Source organism: Pseudophryne corroboree (genome assembly GCF_028390025.1).
Source record: "Pseudophryne corroboree isolate aPseCor3 chromosome 3 unlocalized genomic scaffold, aPseCor3.hap2 SUPER_3_unloc_3, whole genome shotgun sequence".
NCBI classification, from domain to species: domain Eukaryota; kingdom Metazoa; phylum Chordata; class Amphibia; order Anura; family Myobatrachidae; genus Pseudophryne; species Pseudophryne corroboree.
The window spans coordinates 3053926-3071626 of record NW_026967519.1 but is presented as its reverse complement, the minus strand read 5'-3'; the positions used below and the strand labels follow the sequence as shown (position 1 = coordinate 3071626).

The 17701-nt window shown below is 48.9% G+C and overlaps 2 protein-coding genes across 2 annotated transcripts in view; one reads left to right on the top strand and one right to left on the bottom strand.

Annotated features, from left to right (window-relative positions):
- Positions 1 to 17701, bottom strand: part of LOC134984004 (zinc finger protein 160-like) — a 174256-nt gene that overhangs the window by 86474 nt on the left and 70081 nt on the right. The gene's annotated exons all lie outside the window — the stretch shown is intronic.
- LOC134983957 (oocyte zinc finger protein XlCOF22-like) lies at positions 2776 to 17109 on the top strand. The gene is made up of 5 exons (XM_063949592.1): positions 2776 to 2890; positions 4436 to 4600; positions 6679 to 6870; positions 11945 to 12017; positions 13967 to 17109. Exons 2-5 carry the CDS (start codon positions 4523 to 4525, stop codon positions 15544 to 15546), a joined length of 1923 nt encoding a protein of 640 aa, XP_063805662.1. The 5' UTR covers positions 2776 to 2890; positions 4436 to 4522; the 3' UTR covers positions 15547 to 17109.

The window sequence follows — 17701 nt, the reverse complement described above, 5'->3', positions numbered from 1 at the left end:
TCCCCGGTTTGCGACGCAGTGCGCAGGCTGGGACATGCAATCGCATCTCAGTAATGCAAACTACTCTGATAGACAAGCAGAGGCATTCGCGGGGCGGTCGGGGGAGGTGACGCAGTGCAGTTAAAATGGGGGCGGGGTTGGTCCGTTTTTTGGGGCAGCTGCGTGATGTCACATTCGGCCGCTGCAACGGAAAATATAGCCACTCTGCGCCTAAAAAAAACAAAACTGCAACTGCTGCTGAATAGGGTTTTATGTCTGTAATTCGTTCCTCTGTCCACTTAAGCGCTGTTTAGTGTTTTTTTATGTTTTGTAATTCCTTATTGGATGATATGTATGATTGTGGTTCTATTATTTAGTTTGACAAAAATATTAGAAAACCCAAAACAACTAACTGAAAAAGGCGAAATATTAAAATGTACACAGCATTTAAAGTTAAAATGATAGAGTGTCACTCTGAAAGATCAATGTCGCAATAATGGACTGTGGGTCTAATTCAGACCTGATCGCTCCTTGCGAATTTGCAGAGTTCTGCGATTGGATAGTCGCCGCCCAGACAGAGTGAAAATCCACCACCGTGCAAGACTGCGTACGCCGTGCGAAAAGCTATGCAAACGCCGGTCAGCTGCAAATCCGTGAAAACACTTGGGAATGCCTGCGTTTTTCATGACACTCACAGAAAATGGCTAGTTACCACCTCCCAAACATCCGCTTCCTGTCAACTTGCATACGCCTAGCGATAAAAAAAATTGCTGGATTCTTTTGCAGTTTGGCCTCGCGTGTGCGCATTACGATCCGTACGCATGCACGGTTAATCGATAATCGGCCGCCTTGCGAATTCGCACAACAGCGTTCAGGTCTGAATGCGACCAATGTCGACAAATATTGTGGTAAGGGCTCCTATTCTATAAATAGCTACTGTATTGTGAGGTAATTTACGTTTTAAGCGCTCACTTGTACACTGCAGACGGTCACGGGGGGAACAGACATAATAATACCTGAGAATATAGCAGAATTTTCGCAACTATGCTTTTCAACAGTGCAAGGAGGCGTGTATCGGTCTGTATGCTGGGTTATATGTATCTGACACTTGCATTGCCCTAGGATGCCATTTTGGCGGCCATTTTGTGTTCCTTACATACAATGTAGAGGTGGAAGCAGTCACAGATGTGCATGTGAATGGTTCATTCCTTGGTGTTATTAGTCATCAGCACAGGACATACATGAAAATAAAAAAATCTGTATCCCTTCCCCAAGTGTACGGAGCACTAGCGCACAATCCCACATGTATAAAGTGCTCTATATTTCCTTATATAATGGATGGTATCAAATTTAGGGCCTAATTCAGTCCTGGCCGCCGCCCATAGAGAGTGAAAACCCGCCCTGTACAAGTCTGCGAATGCACACGTACGCCGTGCAAAAACTTCGCCAGACATTGGCCAGCTGCAAATCCGTTCGCAACTCACTCACCATTGAATGATTTTTCCAGTCTGTGTGTAGCCCAGGACCTACTCCTACAGTGCGATAAGAACAGGCTGATCGGGCCGGGGCTGACGTCACACACCCTCCCTGAACACGCTTGAGAACGCCTGCGTTTTTCCTAACACTGCCAGAAAATTGCAAAAGTTACCACCCCCAATTACCCGCTTCCTGTCACTCAATCTGTGTATGCCTAGCGATAAAAAAACCGCAGGATTTTTTTACAGTTTGGCCTTGCGTCTGCGCATTACTATCTGTACACGTGCAGTCGTTCGATAATCAGCCGCCTTGCGATTCGCACAGCAGTGATCCGGTCTGAATTAGGTGCACAGTCATGAGTCTTCTCTGTTTGAGAGACACATGGGGAAGACGGGCTGATGGATAGAGAGATGGAGGTTGAGAGAGAGAATAACAGGGTGAGAGAGAAAATGGGTGAGAGTAGATTTATGTGTGGGCGGTGGATGGAACGGTTGGTGGCCTGCATCACATGCCCCATTCCATTTGGCAGAGCAGGATAATGCCCCCTTTAGCATTCGGCAAGTACGGTGAGGGTATCAGAGTGGCATGTTTGATCTGAGGGCTTGTGCTGCTGTTTTGGAGCCGGTGGCAGATCTTAATGGCATGTGGCGTAAATTTGGGGCAAGTGACTGGCATGTTGATTCCATTTGCATTGAGTGATGTTGGAATGCCGTGGTGGCATGGTTGATATTAGGCCACTTGGATCTAGCCTCAACCGTGGTGGCATCGGGGCTATTGGAAGGTTGGAATGCCACAGTTGTCTGCCCCTCACACTACAGTGACCACCTTGGCAAAATGAATCATGATCATTGTATATATAATGGCGATCATACCATGCAGTGAAGCACAAAGACCATGTACTCAATCACACATATGTTTTCAGAAGCCCATAAACTGGAATGTGAATCAGCAATGCTAACCACTGCGCAAGCCGACATATACCCCGCAGATTACTTCAATGCGGGAATCAGTGTGATAATGAGTACAGATAGTGCTCAGCCCCAGTGAAATAACCTCCATGTTTGCATTGCTTGTTACACAGCTCCTCCTTAGTAACATGCTTTAGCAGTGGAAGTAAATGCAAATACCAGCACCCATAGTTGTCAGTGTTCTAATAATAGATACTAAAGCCGCCAGCCCCCTCCCCCAGCACACTGTGATGTAATTTTTCAAAGACGGAGCAGAACCCGGAAATACGGTGGAACGCAGAGCCCGAAAGTCATATGGAACGCACAACCCGGAAGTCGCGTGGAACGCAAAGTGAGGAGGAGGAAAATGAATGGGTGGAGCTATGTCCGGTGGCACCAAGCGATATCTTCCGCTGGCTGCAGGTTCCCGAGGATTCTTCCCTTATCTCATTCACTGGGGGAAATTCAGGATCATACATATCATACAGGTGGGAGGTCATTATATACCATTATATATGATGTGTTATATGTCTGATAGCCCTGTGTCTTACTTACACATGTGTATGGCTATTATTGTATAAGTCACATGTACACACTGGGGCTGGCCATGTCACTGATATATGTAATATAACACATTGGACCTGATTCAGTAAGGATTGCAAATTCTGCTAATTTGCAATTCTTTGGATCACATGCTTGGGGCCGCCCATTGCAGGGCAAGGCTGCCCAGCTTACTGACTGCTCCCCTTCCGCTGACTACGCTGAAATTGCGGTCGCGCCGCAATTTCAGCATGAACTCTAAAAATAGAGTAGCCTCCTGCCGGCGCCGCTTAGCTGCGCCCGCAGGAGGTCCGCCGCCATCTTAGTGGTCGCAGCGGCTGCGTGTTACGTCACGCAGCCACCCCGATCACGCCCCCTGTTTGCGCCGCCACATCCCCGTATCTCTGTCGCCGCCACCGCAACGCTCCGTCTCCACCTTGGAAACGGAGCGTTGGCACCCCCCAAGCCTGCGAATGCCTCTGCCTGATTGACAGGCAGAGGCGATTCCATTTTCTGCGGGGTGCGACAGAAAATGTGGGCGCATGCACAGGACGAGCCCTGTGCATGTGCCCGCATCCATTCTCTTCGTAGTTTTTGCGGTTGGATTGCGTATTGCGATCCAACCTGAATCAGGCCCATTATACACACTGGGGCCAGGTATATCCCTGTCAGTCACATATATTGCACATTATACACATTGGGGCTGGGTATATCCCTGTCAGTCACATATAATACACATTGGGGCTGAGTATATCCCTGTCAGTCACATATAATACACATTATACACAATGGGGATGAGAATATCTCTGTCAGTCTCACATAATACACATTATACACATTGGGGCTGGGTATATCCCTGTCAGTCACATAATACACATTGGGACTGAGTATATCCCTGTCAGTTACATATAATACACATTGGGGCTGGGTATATCCCTGTCAGTCACATATAATATACATTGGGGCTGGGTATATCCCTGTCAGTCACATATAATACACATTGGGGCTGGGTATATCCCTGTCAGTCACATATAATACACATTATACACATTGGGGCTGGGTATATCCTCTCAGTCACATATAATACACATTATACACATTGGGGCTGGGTATATCCTCTCAGTCACATATAATACACATTGGGACTGAGTATATTCCTGTCAGTCACATATAATACACATTGGGGCTGGGTATATCCCTGTCAGTCACATATAATACACATTGGGTCTGAGTATATCCCTGTCAGTCACATATATTGCACATTATACACATTGCAGCTGGGTGTATCCCTGTCACTGACATATATACACATTGGGGCTGGGTATATCCCTGTAGGTCACATTATAGTGTTTGCTGCATTTTTGGTGGAAACTAAAATAATTGCTGTTTTTGTATCCTGTTAAAAAGATTGTCACAATATCTTCCTTTTTTCTGCCATATGTAAAGATGTGATAACATTAATCTTTTTTCCTTCAAACATATTTACACTGTAGGGATCAGGGCCCTGTACCCAAAGAGGTCAACTGATGCTGAACACCATCTATAGGGGATAAGTTGTTTTTAGATTACCATCCCGGAAAATGGAGAAAGACCGGAATCATGAATCTGAGAGAATATTAAATCTCACCCTGGAGATCATCTACCTGCTGACTGGGGAGGTGAGGGAGTCTAGGAGTGTCACAGTGACATCACTCATCTCTATTACTAACACAGGGACCTGACTGGGGAGGTGAGGGAGTCTGGAACATCACAGTGACATCACTCATCTGTGTTATTAACACCGGGACCTGACTGTAGAGGTGAGGGGGTCTGGGAGTGTCACAGTGACATCACTCTTATCTCTACTACTAACACAGGGACCTGACTGGAGAGGTGAGGGGGTCTGGGAGTGTCACAGTGACGTCACTCTTATCTCTATTACTAACACAGGGACCTGACTGGGGAGGTGAGGGAGTCTGGGAGTGTCACAGTGACATCACTCAACTGTGTTACTAACACAGGGACCTGACTGTAGAGGTGAGGGGGTCTGGGAGTGTCACAGTGATGTTACTCTTATCTCTATTACTAACACAGGGACCTGACTGGACAGGTGAGGGGGTCTGGGAGTGACACAGTGACGTCACTCTTATGTCTATTACTAACACAGGGACCTGACTGGGGAGGTGAGGGGGTCTGGGAGCGTCACAGTGACATCACTTATCTCTATTACTAACACAGGTACCTGACTGGGGAGGTGAGGGAGTCTGGGAATGTCACAGTGACGTCACTCTCATGTCTATTACTAACAGGGACCTGACTGGGGAGGTGAGGGGGTCTGGGAGTGTCACAGTGAATTTAGGTGGTAATTCTGAGTTGATCGCAGCAGGAACTTTGTTAGCAGTTGGGCAAAACCATGTGCACTGCAGGGGAGGCAGATATAACATGTGCAGAGAGAGATAGATTTGGGTGTGGTGAGTTCAATCTGCAATCTAAATTGCAGTGTAAAAATAAAGCAGCCAGTATTTACCCTGCACAGAAATAAAATAACCCACCCAAATCTAACTCTCTCTGCAAATGTTATATCTGCGCCCCCCCCCCCCCCCCCCCCTGCAGTGCACATGGATTTGCCCAACTGCTAACATTTTTCCTGCTGCGATCAACTTGGAATTACCCCCTTAATGTTATATTTGGTAAATAGATATTATTATACCCAAACCACTGCTAAATGTATCTTTAAACTGTTTTAAATTTTCCCTTTGAATTTCTCAAAAGACAACGTATGGTAATGTTTTTGCTGGATTTTTACCTGAGCTCTTAAAAAGTATACAGTGCTTAATATATACCTACTCATACTCATAATCATGCTCTTGAATTATACTTTCCACACAACACAGCGTGGTGGCATGGCCTTGTAACAGTGCGGGGAGCTGCTGCTGTATTTTAGGTTTTTTTTTTACGTTACATTTAGAAGGAAGCCCTGAGTACAGCTGCACACTATGTCAGCAAGTCCTATCTCAAGCCGACCTAGCTCTTTACAAATACAAAGTAGAGTGCTAGCGCCCTGAGGGGAGAAGGCCCTGCACTATTCAGCTCAGTCGTCTCATCATTGCTTGAACACATAATACTGTAACTGCTCATCTTGTGCTCGTGGCAGTCTTTGAGGGCCTGATTCAGTCAGCTGTCATTGTAACCATATTGCAGCTTGTACCACCTAGCCTCCCCACTCCCTGCTTTCCTCGCTGCTTACATGTATCTTCTCTCTTTTATATGTCCCTCCGCTGCGTCTCTCATTTATACAAATGGCTTCCCCTGCCGCGTAGTTCATGGTTAGGATGAAACACAAACGGAACTAATATCCTGCTCATTTCAACCAATGTAGAGCCTCCAAAATGGCCGCCTCGCCTGGTACACTTGCGGCTAAGACGAACAGTCCATGTCCATTCTGTTGGTATTAGCTGTGTAGAATCACATTTCCTGTATCTTGTAGTTCCCCAGTGCCTATTACGTCTCCGGGCATTGCTTATCCCTCCCAGTGTAACCAGTGTAGCGCGCCCAAAATGGCCGCCCTGCCTGGCACTTTCCAGGATTGGATGAACAATTGATGATGATTTTTTTGACATCCTTTTATTGGTATGTTGTGTTTTGTACTGTGTCTGCCCCCAACCCCAAAGTGTAGTCATTCTTTTTATCTGGTCAAAGCATCATTTCAGAGAAAGAGAATATTGTATATAGTAATGATGATATCGGTGTGTTGTAGGGCTATATAATAGTGAAGAAGACATCTGGGGAGCGTGCGACACCCAACAGCCGTTCCCGTGTGTCAGGAGAACTGAGCAGGACCCAGATCCCCATCACAGTGCCTCCACCTCACTCACTGATACATGAGAGGCACAATGACCAGAAGATCCTGGAACTCGCCAACAAGATCATTCAGCTGCTGACTGGAGAGGTGACTGCTGGGAATGGGGCATTATACAGTAACACCAGGGGATGTGTCTGGGTGATGACTGGAGAGGTGACTGCTGGGAATGGGACATTATACAGTAACACCAGGGGATGTGTCTGGGTGATGACTGGAGAGGTGACTGCTGGGAATGGGACATTATACAGTAACACTAGAGGATGTGTCTGGGTGATGACTGGAGAGGTGACTGCTGGGAATGGGACATTATACAGTAACACCAGGGGATGTGTCTGGGTGATGACCGGAGAGGTGACTGCTGGGAATGGGACATTATACAGTAACACCAGGGGATGTGACTGGAGAGGTGACTACTGGGAATGGGACATTATACAGTAACACCAGGGGATGTGTCTGGGTGATGACGGGAAAGGTGACTGCTAGGGATGGGATATTATACAGTAACACCAGGGGATGTGTCTGGGTAATGACTGGAGAGGTGACTGCTGGGAATGGGACATTATACAGTAACACCAGGGGATGTGTCTGGGTGATGACTGGAGAGGTGACTGCTGGGAATGGGGCATTATACAGTAACACCAGGGGACGTGTCTGGGTGATGACTGGAGAGGTGACTGCTGGGAATGGGGCATTATACAGTAACACCAGGGGATGTGTCTGGGTGATGACTGGAGAGGTGACTGCTGGGAATGGGACATTATACAGTAACACCAGGGGACGTGTCTGGGTGATGACTGGAGAGGTGACTGCTGGGAATGGGGCATTATACAGTAACACCAGGGGACGTGTCTGGGTGATGACTGGAGAGGTGACTGCTGGGAATGGGACATTATACAGTAACACCAGGGGACGTGTCTGGGTAATGACTGGAGAGGTGACTGCTGGGAATGGGACATTATACAGTAACACCAGGGGACGTGTCTGGGTGATGACTGGAGAGGTGACTGCTGGGAATGGGGCATTATACAGTAACACCAGGGGACGTGTCTGGGTGATAACTGGAGAGGTGACTGCTGGGAATGGGACATTATACAGTAACACCAGGGGACGTGTCTGGGTGATGACTGGAGAGGTGACTGCTGGGAATGGGACATTATACAGTAACACCAGGGGATGTGTCTGGGTGATGACTGGAGAGGTGACTGCTGGGAATGGGACATTATACAGTAACACCAGGGGATGTGTCTGGGTGATGACTGGAGAGGTGACTGCTGGGAATGGGGTATTATACAGTAACACCAGGGGATGTGTCTGGGTGATGACTGGAGAGGTGACTGCTGGGAATGGGACATTATACAGTAACACCAGGGGATGTGACTGGAGAGGTGACTGCTGGGAATGGGACATTATACAGTGACACCAGCGGATGTGACTGGAGAGGTGACTGCTGGGAATGGGGCATTATACAGTAACACCAGGGGATGTGTCTGGGTGATGACTGGAGAGGTGACTGCTGGGAATGGGACATTATACAGTAACACCAGGGGATGTGTCTGGGTGATGACTGGAGAGGTGACTGCTGGGAATGGGACATTATACAGTAACACCAGGGGATGTGTCTGGGTGATGACTGGAGAGGTGACTGCTGGGAATGGGACATTATACAGTAACACCAGGGGATGTGTCTGGGTGATGACTGGAGAGGTGACTGCTGAGAATGGGACATTATACAGTAACACCAGGGGATGTGTCTGGGTGATGACTGGAGAGGTGACTGCTGGGAATGGGGCATTATACAGTAACACCAGGGGATGTGTCTGGGTGATGACTGGAGAGGTGACTGCTGGGAATGGGACATTATACAGTAACACCAGGGGAAGTGACTGGAGAGGTGACTGCTGGGAATGGGACATTATACAGTGACACCAGCGGATGTGACTGGAGAGGTGACTGCTGGGAATGGGACATTATACAGTAACACCAGGGGATGTGTCTGGGTGATGACTGGAGAGGTGACTGCTGGGAATGGGACATTATACAGTAACACCAGGGGATGTGTCTGGGTGATGACTGGAGAGGTGACTGCTGGGAATGGGACACTATACAGTAACACCAGGGGATGTGTCTGGGTGATGACTGGAGAGGTGACTGCTGGGAATGGGGCATTATACAGTAACACCAGGGGATGAGTCTGGGTGATGACTGGAGAGGTGACTGCTGGGAATGGGACATTATACAGTAACACCAGGGGATGTGACTGGAGAGGTGACTGCTGGGAATGGGACATTATACAGTGACACCAGCGGATGTGACTGGAGAGGTGACTGCTGGGAATGGGACATTATACAGTAACACCAGGGGATGTGTCTGGGTGATGACTGGAGAGGTGACTGCTGGGAATGGGACATTATACAGTAACACCAGGGGATGTGTCTGGGTGATGACTGGAGAGGTGACTGCTGGGAATGGGACATTATACAGTAACACCAGGGGATGTGTCTGGGTGATGACTGGAGAGGTGACTGCTGGGAATGGGACATTATACAGTGACACCAGCGGATGTGACTGGAGAGGTGACTGCTGGGAATGGGACATTATACAGTAACACCAGGGGATGTGTCTGGGTGATGACTGGAGAGGTGACTGCTGGGAATGGGACATTATACAGTAACACCAGGGGATGTGTCTGGGTGATGACTGGAGAGGTGACTGCTGGGAATGGGACATTATACAGTAACACCAGGGGATGTGTCTGGGTGATGACTGGAGAGGTGACTGCTGGGAATGGGGCATTATACAGTAACACCAGGGGATGTGTCTGGGTGATGACTGGAGAGGTGACTGCTGGGAATGGGACATTATACAGTAACACCAGGGGATGTGACTGGAGAGGTGACTGCTGGGAATGGGACATTATACAGTGACACCAGTGGATGTGACTGGAGAGGTGACTGCTGGGAATGGGACATTATACAGTAACACCAGGGGATGTGTCTGGGTGATGACTGGAGAGGTGACTGCTGGGAATGGGACATTATACAGTAACACCAGAGGATGTGTCTGGGTGATGACTGGAGAGGTGACTGCTGGGAATGGGACATTATACAGTAACACCAGGGGATGTGTCTGGGTGATGACTGGAGAGGTGACTGCTGGGAATGGGGTATTATACAGTAACACCAGGGGATGTGTCTGGGTGATGACTGGAGAGGTGACTGCTGGGAATGGGACATTATACAGTAACACCAGGGGATGTGACTGGAGAGGTGACTGCTGGGAATGGGACATTATACAGTGACACCAGCGGATGTGACTGGAGAGGTGACTGCTGGGAATGGGGCATTATACAGTAACACCAGGGGATGTGTCTGGGTGATGACTGGAGAGGTGACTGCTGGGAATGGGACATTATACAGTAACACCAGGGGATGTGTCTGGGTGATGACTGGAGAGGTGACTGCTGAGAATGGGACATTATACAGTAACACCAGGGGATGTGTCTGGGTGATGACTGGAGAGGTGACTGCTGGGAATGGGGCATTATACAGTAACACCAGGGGACGTGTCTGGGTGATGACTGGAGAGGTGACTGCTGGGAATGGGACATTATACAGTAACACCAGGGGACGTGTCTGGGTAATGACTGGAGAGGTGACTGCTGGGAATGGGACATTATACAGTAACACCAGGGGACGTGTCTGGGTGATGACTGGAGAGGTGACTGCTGGGAATGGGGCATTATACAGTAACACCAGGGGACGTGTCTGGGTGATGACTGGAGAGGTGACTGCTGGGAATGGGACATTATACAGTAACACCAGGGGACGTTTCTGGGTGATGACTGGAGAGGTGACTGCTGGGAATGGGACATTATACAGTAACACCAGGGGATGTGTCTGGGTGATGACTGGAGAGGTGACTGCTGGGAATGGGACATTATACAGTAACACCAGGGGATGTGTCTGGGTGATGACTGGAGAGGTGACTGCTGGGAATGGGGTATTATACAGTAACACCAGGGGATGTGTCTGGGTGATGACTGGAGAGGTGACTGCTGGGAATGGGACATTATACAGTAACACCAGGGGATGTGACTGGAGAGGTGACTGCTGGGAATGGGACATTATACAGTGACACCAGCGGATGTGACTGGAGAGGTGACTGCTGGGAATGGGGCATTATACAGTAACACCAGGGGATGTGTCTGGGTGATGACTGGAGAGGTGACTGCTGGGAATGGGACATTATACAGTAACACCAGGGGATGTGTCTGGGTGATGACTGGAGAGGTGACTGCTGGGAATGGGACATTATACAGTAACACCAGGGGATGTGTCTGGGTGATGACTGGAGAGGTGACTGCTGGGAATGGGACATTATACAGTAACACCAGGGGATGTGTCTGGGTGATGACTGGAGAGGTGACTGCTGGGAATGGGACATTATACAGTAACACCAGGGCATGTGTCTGGGTGAGGACTGGAGAGGTGACTGCTGGGAATGGGGCATTATACAGTAACACCAGGGCATGTGTCTGGGTGATGACTGGAGAGGTGACTGCTGGGAATGGGGCATTATACAGTAACACCGGGGGATGTGTCTGGGTGATGACTGGAGAGGTGACTGCTGGGAATGGGACATTATACAGTAACACCAGGGGAAGTGACTGGAGAGGTGACTGCTGGGAATGGGACATTATACAGTGACACCAGCGGATGTGACTGGAGAGGTGACTGCTGGGAATGGGACATTATACAGTAACACCAGGGGATGTGTCTGGGTGATGACTGGAGAGGTGACTGCTGGGAATGGGGCATTATACAGTAACACCAGGGCATGTGTCTGGGTGATGACTGGAGAGGTGACTGCTGGGAATGGGACATTATACAGTAACACCGGGGGATGTGTCTGGGTGATGACTGGAGAGGTGACTGCTGGGAATGGGACATTATACAGTAACACCAGGGGAAGTGACTGGAGAGGTGACTGCTGGGAATGGGACATTATACAGTGACACCAGCGGATGTGACTGGAGAGGTGACTGCTGGGAATGGGACATTATACAGTAACACCAGGGGATGTGTCTGGGTGATGACTGTATCATTGTGTGTGTCAGGTTCATATAAGGTGTGAGGATGTCACTGTCTATTTCTCATTTCAGGAGTGTGTAAAACGAGATCGGGGTTGTAGCAAGAAGGTGATGATGAGGAATAACCAACCCCTCACATCACCGGGTAAGTGGAGCTGTAACCCCCGACCGTAAAGAGATAAATGCAGTCTCAAGGGTGGATAGGTTCTTGTGGTGTACTGTCCGGACAGTCCTAGCTTTGTTCCATGTACTTCCCATAAACGTATGCAAGATTAAAACAATATGACCCTGTGGGATGCGGTCAGAATCCCGGAAGTCCGACTATGGGGCAGCCGCCTCCTCCCCGTCCCTGTCAGCTGGTCAGTGCAGTGTCTGGCCAGCATCACTTACGTTGTTCTGGTGATATCACCTCCAGAGCTGCGCACAGTGTTCTAGCTGTGGTACTTTATTTTCAAGTCGCCACAAATTGTCTGCAGCGCCGTAGGAAATAAATACAGATAGAAACCGTATCACTTCAGCTATCGTAAGTACAATACAATGTACAGAGACATATCTGAGGAACAACACGCAGCACTGAAACAAGAGCATAGTTAGGCCAAGGACATGGGCAAACTCACTGTGTCTTGTGGGTCAGGCGGTTTTAACTCACCAGGAGGGTAAGGCAGATGGCCACTCGATGAGCCTGTACATGAGGTAAGGGCGAGGGTACGGTATTGGAGCCACTGAACGTACTTGGCGACAAAAGCACAGGTGGCCATTGGTGTATCTATAGAGTGTGTGCTGTGCACTTGGGCTCCTGGGACCAGGAGGGCCCACGCCACACACCCTGTACTTATAGAATTATACGTTACTTACCTGTCCAGAGACCCGTGTCGGCCGGCGCTGCAGACAGAAGTCACCGGAAAAATGGCCAGCACTGTAGCCAGAAGTCACCAGAAAAATGGCCAGCACTGTAGACAGAAGTCACCAGAAAAATAGATAATGCTATAGACAGAAGTCACCAGAAAAATGCCCAGCACTGTAGCCAGAAGTCACCAGAAAAATGGCCAGCACTGTAGACAGAAGTCACCAGAAAAATGGGCAGTGCTATAGACAGAAGTCACCAGAAAAATGGCCAGCACTGTAGACAGAAGTCACCAGAAAAATGGCCAATACTGTAGACAGAAGTCACCAGAAAAATGGCCAGCGCTGTAGCCAGAAGTCACCAGAAAAATGGCGCCCATTTTCCCTTGTGATTTGCGCATGAGCAGTAGAGACGTCTCTGGCAACATAGCATGGGCGCCATGTTTCTGGAGACCTTCGTATGCACAGTAGATTCTGGCACAAAGCCGGAGTCTACTGCGCTGTCAGAGAGCTGGGGGCCCACATGGAGCCCGTCCTCTCTTAAACCACCCCTGCAGGGGGCAGTTGCCATTTGTGTACCGTTAGTACTATATATATATTTAGAATTTTGATCTTTGAGACCCAATCAGACAATTTAGAATTTTTTGCCATTAGCCTGTGGTTGCCACACTCTTGCCCATCATTTTGGTCACCCCCTCTGGTGCGTCTGTCCCCATCAGGATTGTGGATCATTAGATCGACAGTGTCTAGGTCGACAATGTTTAGGTCGACCACTATAGGTCAACAGTCACTAGGTCGACAGGGTTGGAAGGTCGACATGTGCTAGGTCGACAGGTCAAAAGGTCGACATGAGGTTTGGGGGGGGGTTGTGTCGTTTTCTGCGTACAATGATCGGGAAGCTGAATTAGTGCACCGTGGCAAGGTGCTTCTGGCAAGGTGCCTCGCTGCGCTCGGCACAGGTTACCGTTCCAATCGTAGTCCACGTGGATTGTTAAGTATGAAAAAGTTCAAAAAAAGATTAAAAAAACAAAAAAAACTCATGTCGACCTTTTGACCTGTCAACCTAGCACATGTTGACCTAGAAACCCTGTCGACCTTCCAACCCTGCCGACCTAGTGACAGTCGACCTATAGTGGTCGACCTAAACATTGTCGACCTAGACAGTGTTTATCTTCAGACCGGATCCCCCCCCCCATTAGAAGTTAGAGTACTACAATGTGCCCGTACTCATCATTCACTTCTTTTCCACAGAGAGGTCTGATCATGCAGAGCCTGAACCTCCATCTGATATTATACAGTCGGACAACGAGGAAGAAAATGTCACCGACGCAGACCACAATACAGCCGCCGACAGTGCAGAGATAGAGTACACGTTAGTGACCATCAAGGAGGAGTCCAGCTCTAGCGATGGAGAAGACGTGAGCGACACCGACGTTTATACACCCACAGATCATGCAGATCATCGCTCTACTCGTGTTAAGGAGGAATCGGTGTTGTGTGAAGAAGACGATGAAACAGATGTTGATAATTATGCACCCACCGGTCTTGCGCGATCTACACCTTCTCGTAAAAAGGAGGAGTCTGTTTCTGGTGAGGAAGACATCGAAACGAGTTACATTTCCATTCGTATCAAAGAGGAATCCGCCTCAGAAGAAGAGGGCAACCTAACGGACACCGATCTGGATGCGCATGCTGAGTCCACATCGCCTCATACAGAGGGCGGTAATGTGCAGAAGGTGAGGCCCAGAGAGTGCGATAAACGACCAAGCCAGCAGACCTCCTGCCCGGCGCCGCAGATAGCGGAGAAGACCTACAGCTGCCCCGAGTGCAAGAAGAGCTTCACCAAGAGCTCCGAGTTCCTGAAGCACCAGCTCATCTACAAAGGGCCTCACTCGTTGGCATGCCCTGACTGCGGCAAGTGCTTCGCGAAGAAGTCTCAGCTGGCCAAGCACCGGCGGATCCACACCAGGCCGAAGCCTTACACCTGCTCCGAGTGCAAGAAATCCTTCCCCCTGAAATCACTGCTGATAACGCACCAGAGGATCCACACCGGGGAGAAGCCCTTCTTCTGCACCGACTGCGGGAAGTGCTTCACCCAACAGTCCTCGCTCATCAAACACCTGAGGTCTCACTCGGGGGAGAAGCCCTACTCCTGTGGCACCTGCGGGAAGAACTTCAGCAGCAGCACCAACCTCATCTTGCACCACCGGACCCACACGGGGGAGAAGCCCTTCGTCTGCTCCGACTGCGGCAAGGGCTTCGGCCAGAAGTCCCTGCTGGTCATACACCAGAGGACCCACACGGGGGAGAAGCCCTACTCCTGCTCCGTGTGCGGCAAGTTCTTCACCAGCAAGTCGCCTTTCGTCAGGCACCAGAGGATCCACACCGGGGAGAAGCCCTTCGCCTGCCCCGAGTGCGGCAAGTGCTTCAACCAGAAGTCGCTGCTGATAAAGCACGAGAGGACTCACACGGGGGAGAAGCCCTTCGCCTGCCCCGAGTGCGCCAAGTGCTTCGCCCAGAAGACGTCGTTGGTGAAGCACGTCAGGACGCACTCGGGGGAGAAGCCGTACTCCTGCGCCGAGTGCGGCAAGTGCTTCTCTCGCAGCACCCACCTCACCGTGCACCAGAGGATCCACTCGGGGGAGAAACCTTTCACCTGCTCCGAATGCGGGAAAGCCTTCAACCAGAAGTCTGTCCTCATCACCCATCAGAGGACCCACACGGGCGAGAGGCCGTATCCCTGCTCCGAGTGCGGGAAGTGTTTTACCCGTAGCACTCACCTCCTTCTACACCAGAGGGTGCACTCACTGGAGAACTCGCTGACTCACTGAGGGCCTCGTACTATGGTCCAGACTTAAAATGCACTCAGTAATTGTGGAATCATAGCCAAGTGGACACGTTGAGCCTGATGTGGAACTGCATGCAGTGGTGGTGTACACGGAGTCGCTATGGAGAAACACCGTAACAGAGATGCCTTGCATGGAGAGGTGCACGGACGGGCGGGGTCCATCTTATGGGCATGTCGCTGTAGTGTCCTAATTGCTCACACTGGAGGGCATATCCTGACGGAGAACCTGCACCTGCCTTTGGGCTGTTGGATGTTTCGATGGTGCGATCTGTGATGGTGTATAAGGAAGCATCAGGTGGTATTACAGCATCTACAGACACTGACAGTGGGATTTCGGTCCTTACGCATTCTGCAGCACGAAGTACACCAGGAAAGAGCTTTGTAGCTCCATTTACACAAAGTCAAAGACTAGTGGCCTCGTCTTCATCCAGCTCTGAGTTGGCCCTGTTCCCTCTTAATCTTCTTTGGAAATTGTTTCTTCCTGTGAATGTTTTGTACACGGCCAGGATGGACAGTGCTCTGAATGGGCACCAGTAACGCACCTTCATGTTTCATTGTATAACACGAACAGTTATGTACAGTTTTCCCTCTCTGTAACTAATCGTGCGTCATCTGTTTCTTTATACAATAAACCGCCTCTGGCGTATCTTCTGTCCAGAGTCCTCAGTGATGCTCTATATCTGCCCAGGGCTGTATCGTAGGGTCACATGGATGAGTTTCGAGGTTTAAAAGGACTCTGCCCTGGGAGGAGCCCTCATTCGGTCGCAGGCCACTAAGCAGGAAACGTTTGTCATGCCAAGCTTGTAGAGATGATAATTCATACAAGGTGCAAAGTTTTGTCTGATGTATACGGTTCTGTGCCTTTACTGTTTTACCCACGCTACCACCCATAGGGCTTGATTCATGTCTGTAAGTAAAGCAAAAGAGCAAGCAACTGAGCAAAACCATGTTGCGCTGCAGGTGGGGCAGATGTAACATGTGCAGAGAGAGTTAGATTTGGGCGGGGTGTGTCCATTGCAGTGTAAAAATAAAGCGGTCTAACAATTGTGGGCTACATGCAAATGCAGCCAGTATTTACCCTGCAGAGAAACTATATCACCCAATCAAATCTAACTCTCTCTGCACGTTACATCTGCCCCACCTGCAGTGCAACATGGTTTTGCCCAGTTGCTTGACAATTTGCTTTACTTACAAACATGTATCAGGCTCAGTACATCACTTTGAAGGGTTAAATCTCCTCTGTCATTGTGCATTGTGTAAATATTGTTTCTTTTTCTTTTGCCTTGGATTTAGCTTGCATTGCATAAAATGAATATAGCTCCACCCATAGTTTGTTGGGAACTGTGTGAAATCACCACCCCTAGATGAAGTACTAGGCTGTATCCTACATCCCCCCATGTAGCCTGTTTTATCCCTCCTATGCAGTAAAGTTAAACCAATAAAGTATTTACTTTTGCCTACCCCTCCCTGGACATTCCAATCCCTCCCTAGACAATGATGCCTTATATACCATTGTTATGAACAATAAACGCAGAGTGATTCTTAACTACATGGTGTCGTGTATTATCTGTAACGTTAAGGATTGCTCTCACTGACGTCAGTGGCCATCAAATCGAGGTAATCAAAGAGAGGTAGGGATCCTTTCAGCTGGGAGCTCTATGTCCGGGATTCAGTGATCGTCCCTGAATGGTAAAAATAGAGAATTTATTGTCTGACTTTGCCATACAGGATTGCGGTCATACACTGAAGCTGAATCCGTGTCAGTGTTCCGGGAACACGTGACAAGGTAATATTTAAGTCCGGGACTTAATATTACGAAGTTTTATGTAAAAACATAAAACAGGTATCAGGGATACCATATAATCTTTAATGTCTGGGACTTAAAGATACGTCTGAGAAAAGCGCAATTCTCCAAAGACGTTAGTATCTGGGATACTTAAAAAAAATAGACCTGGGGTCTATACGTAACGTAGAAAATACCCCGATTTGATCGCCTATATATTCTTGTATGTTTGTAGTGTGATAAGTTCTTATGTTTGGTCCAGACGGCTGGTAAGTTTTCGTCTGCCAGATATCTTTACTCAAAACACTTTTCTTGCTTCCTGTTTAAATCGCTGTATTTTTCTGACATCTTGTAC

Bases quoted from the DNA above. Each gene is read 5' to 3' on its own strand.
- LOC134983957 (XM_063949592.1), top strand. From the start codon at position 4,523: ATGGAGAAAGACCGGAATCATGAATCTGAGAGAATATTAAATCTCACC. The intron at 4,601-6,678 runs GTGAGGGAGTCT...GGTGTGTTGTAG, and splicing joins TCTACCTGCTGACTGGGGAG to GGCTATATAATAGTGAAGAA. The intron at 12,018-13,966 runs GTAAGTGGAGCT...TCTTTTCCACAG, and splicing joins CCAACCCCTCACATCACCGG to AGAGGTCTGATCATGCAGAG.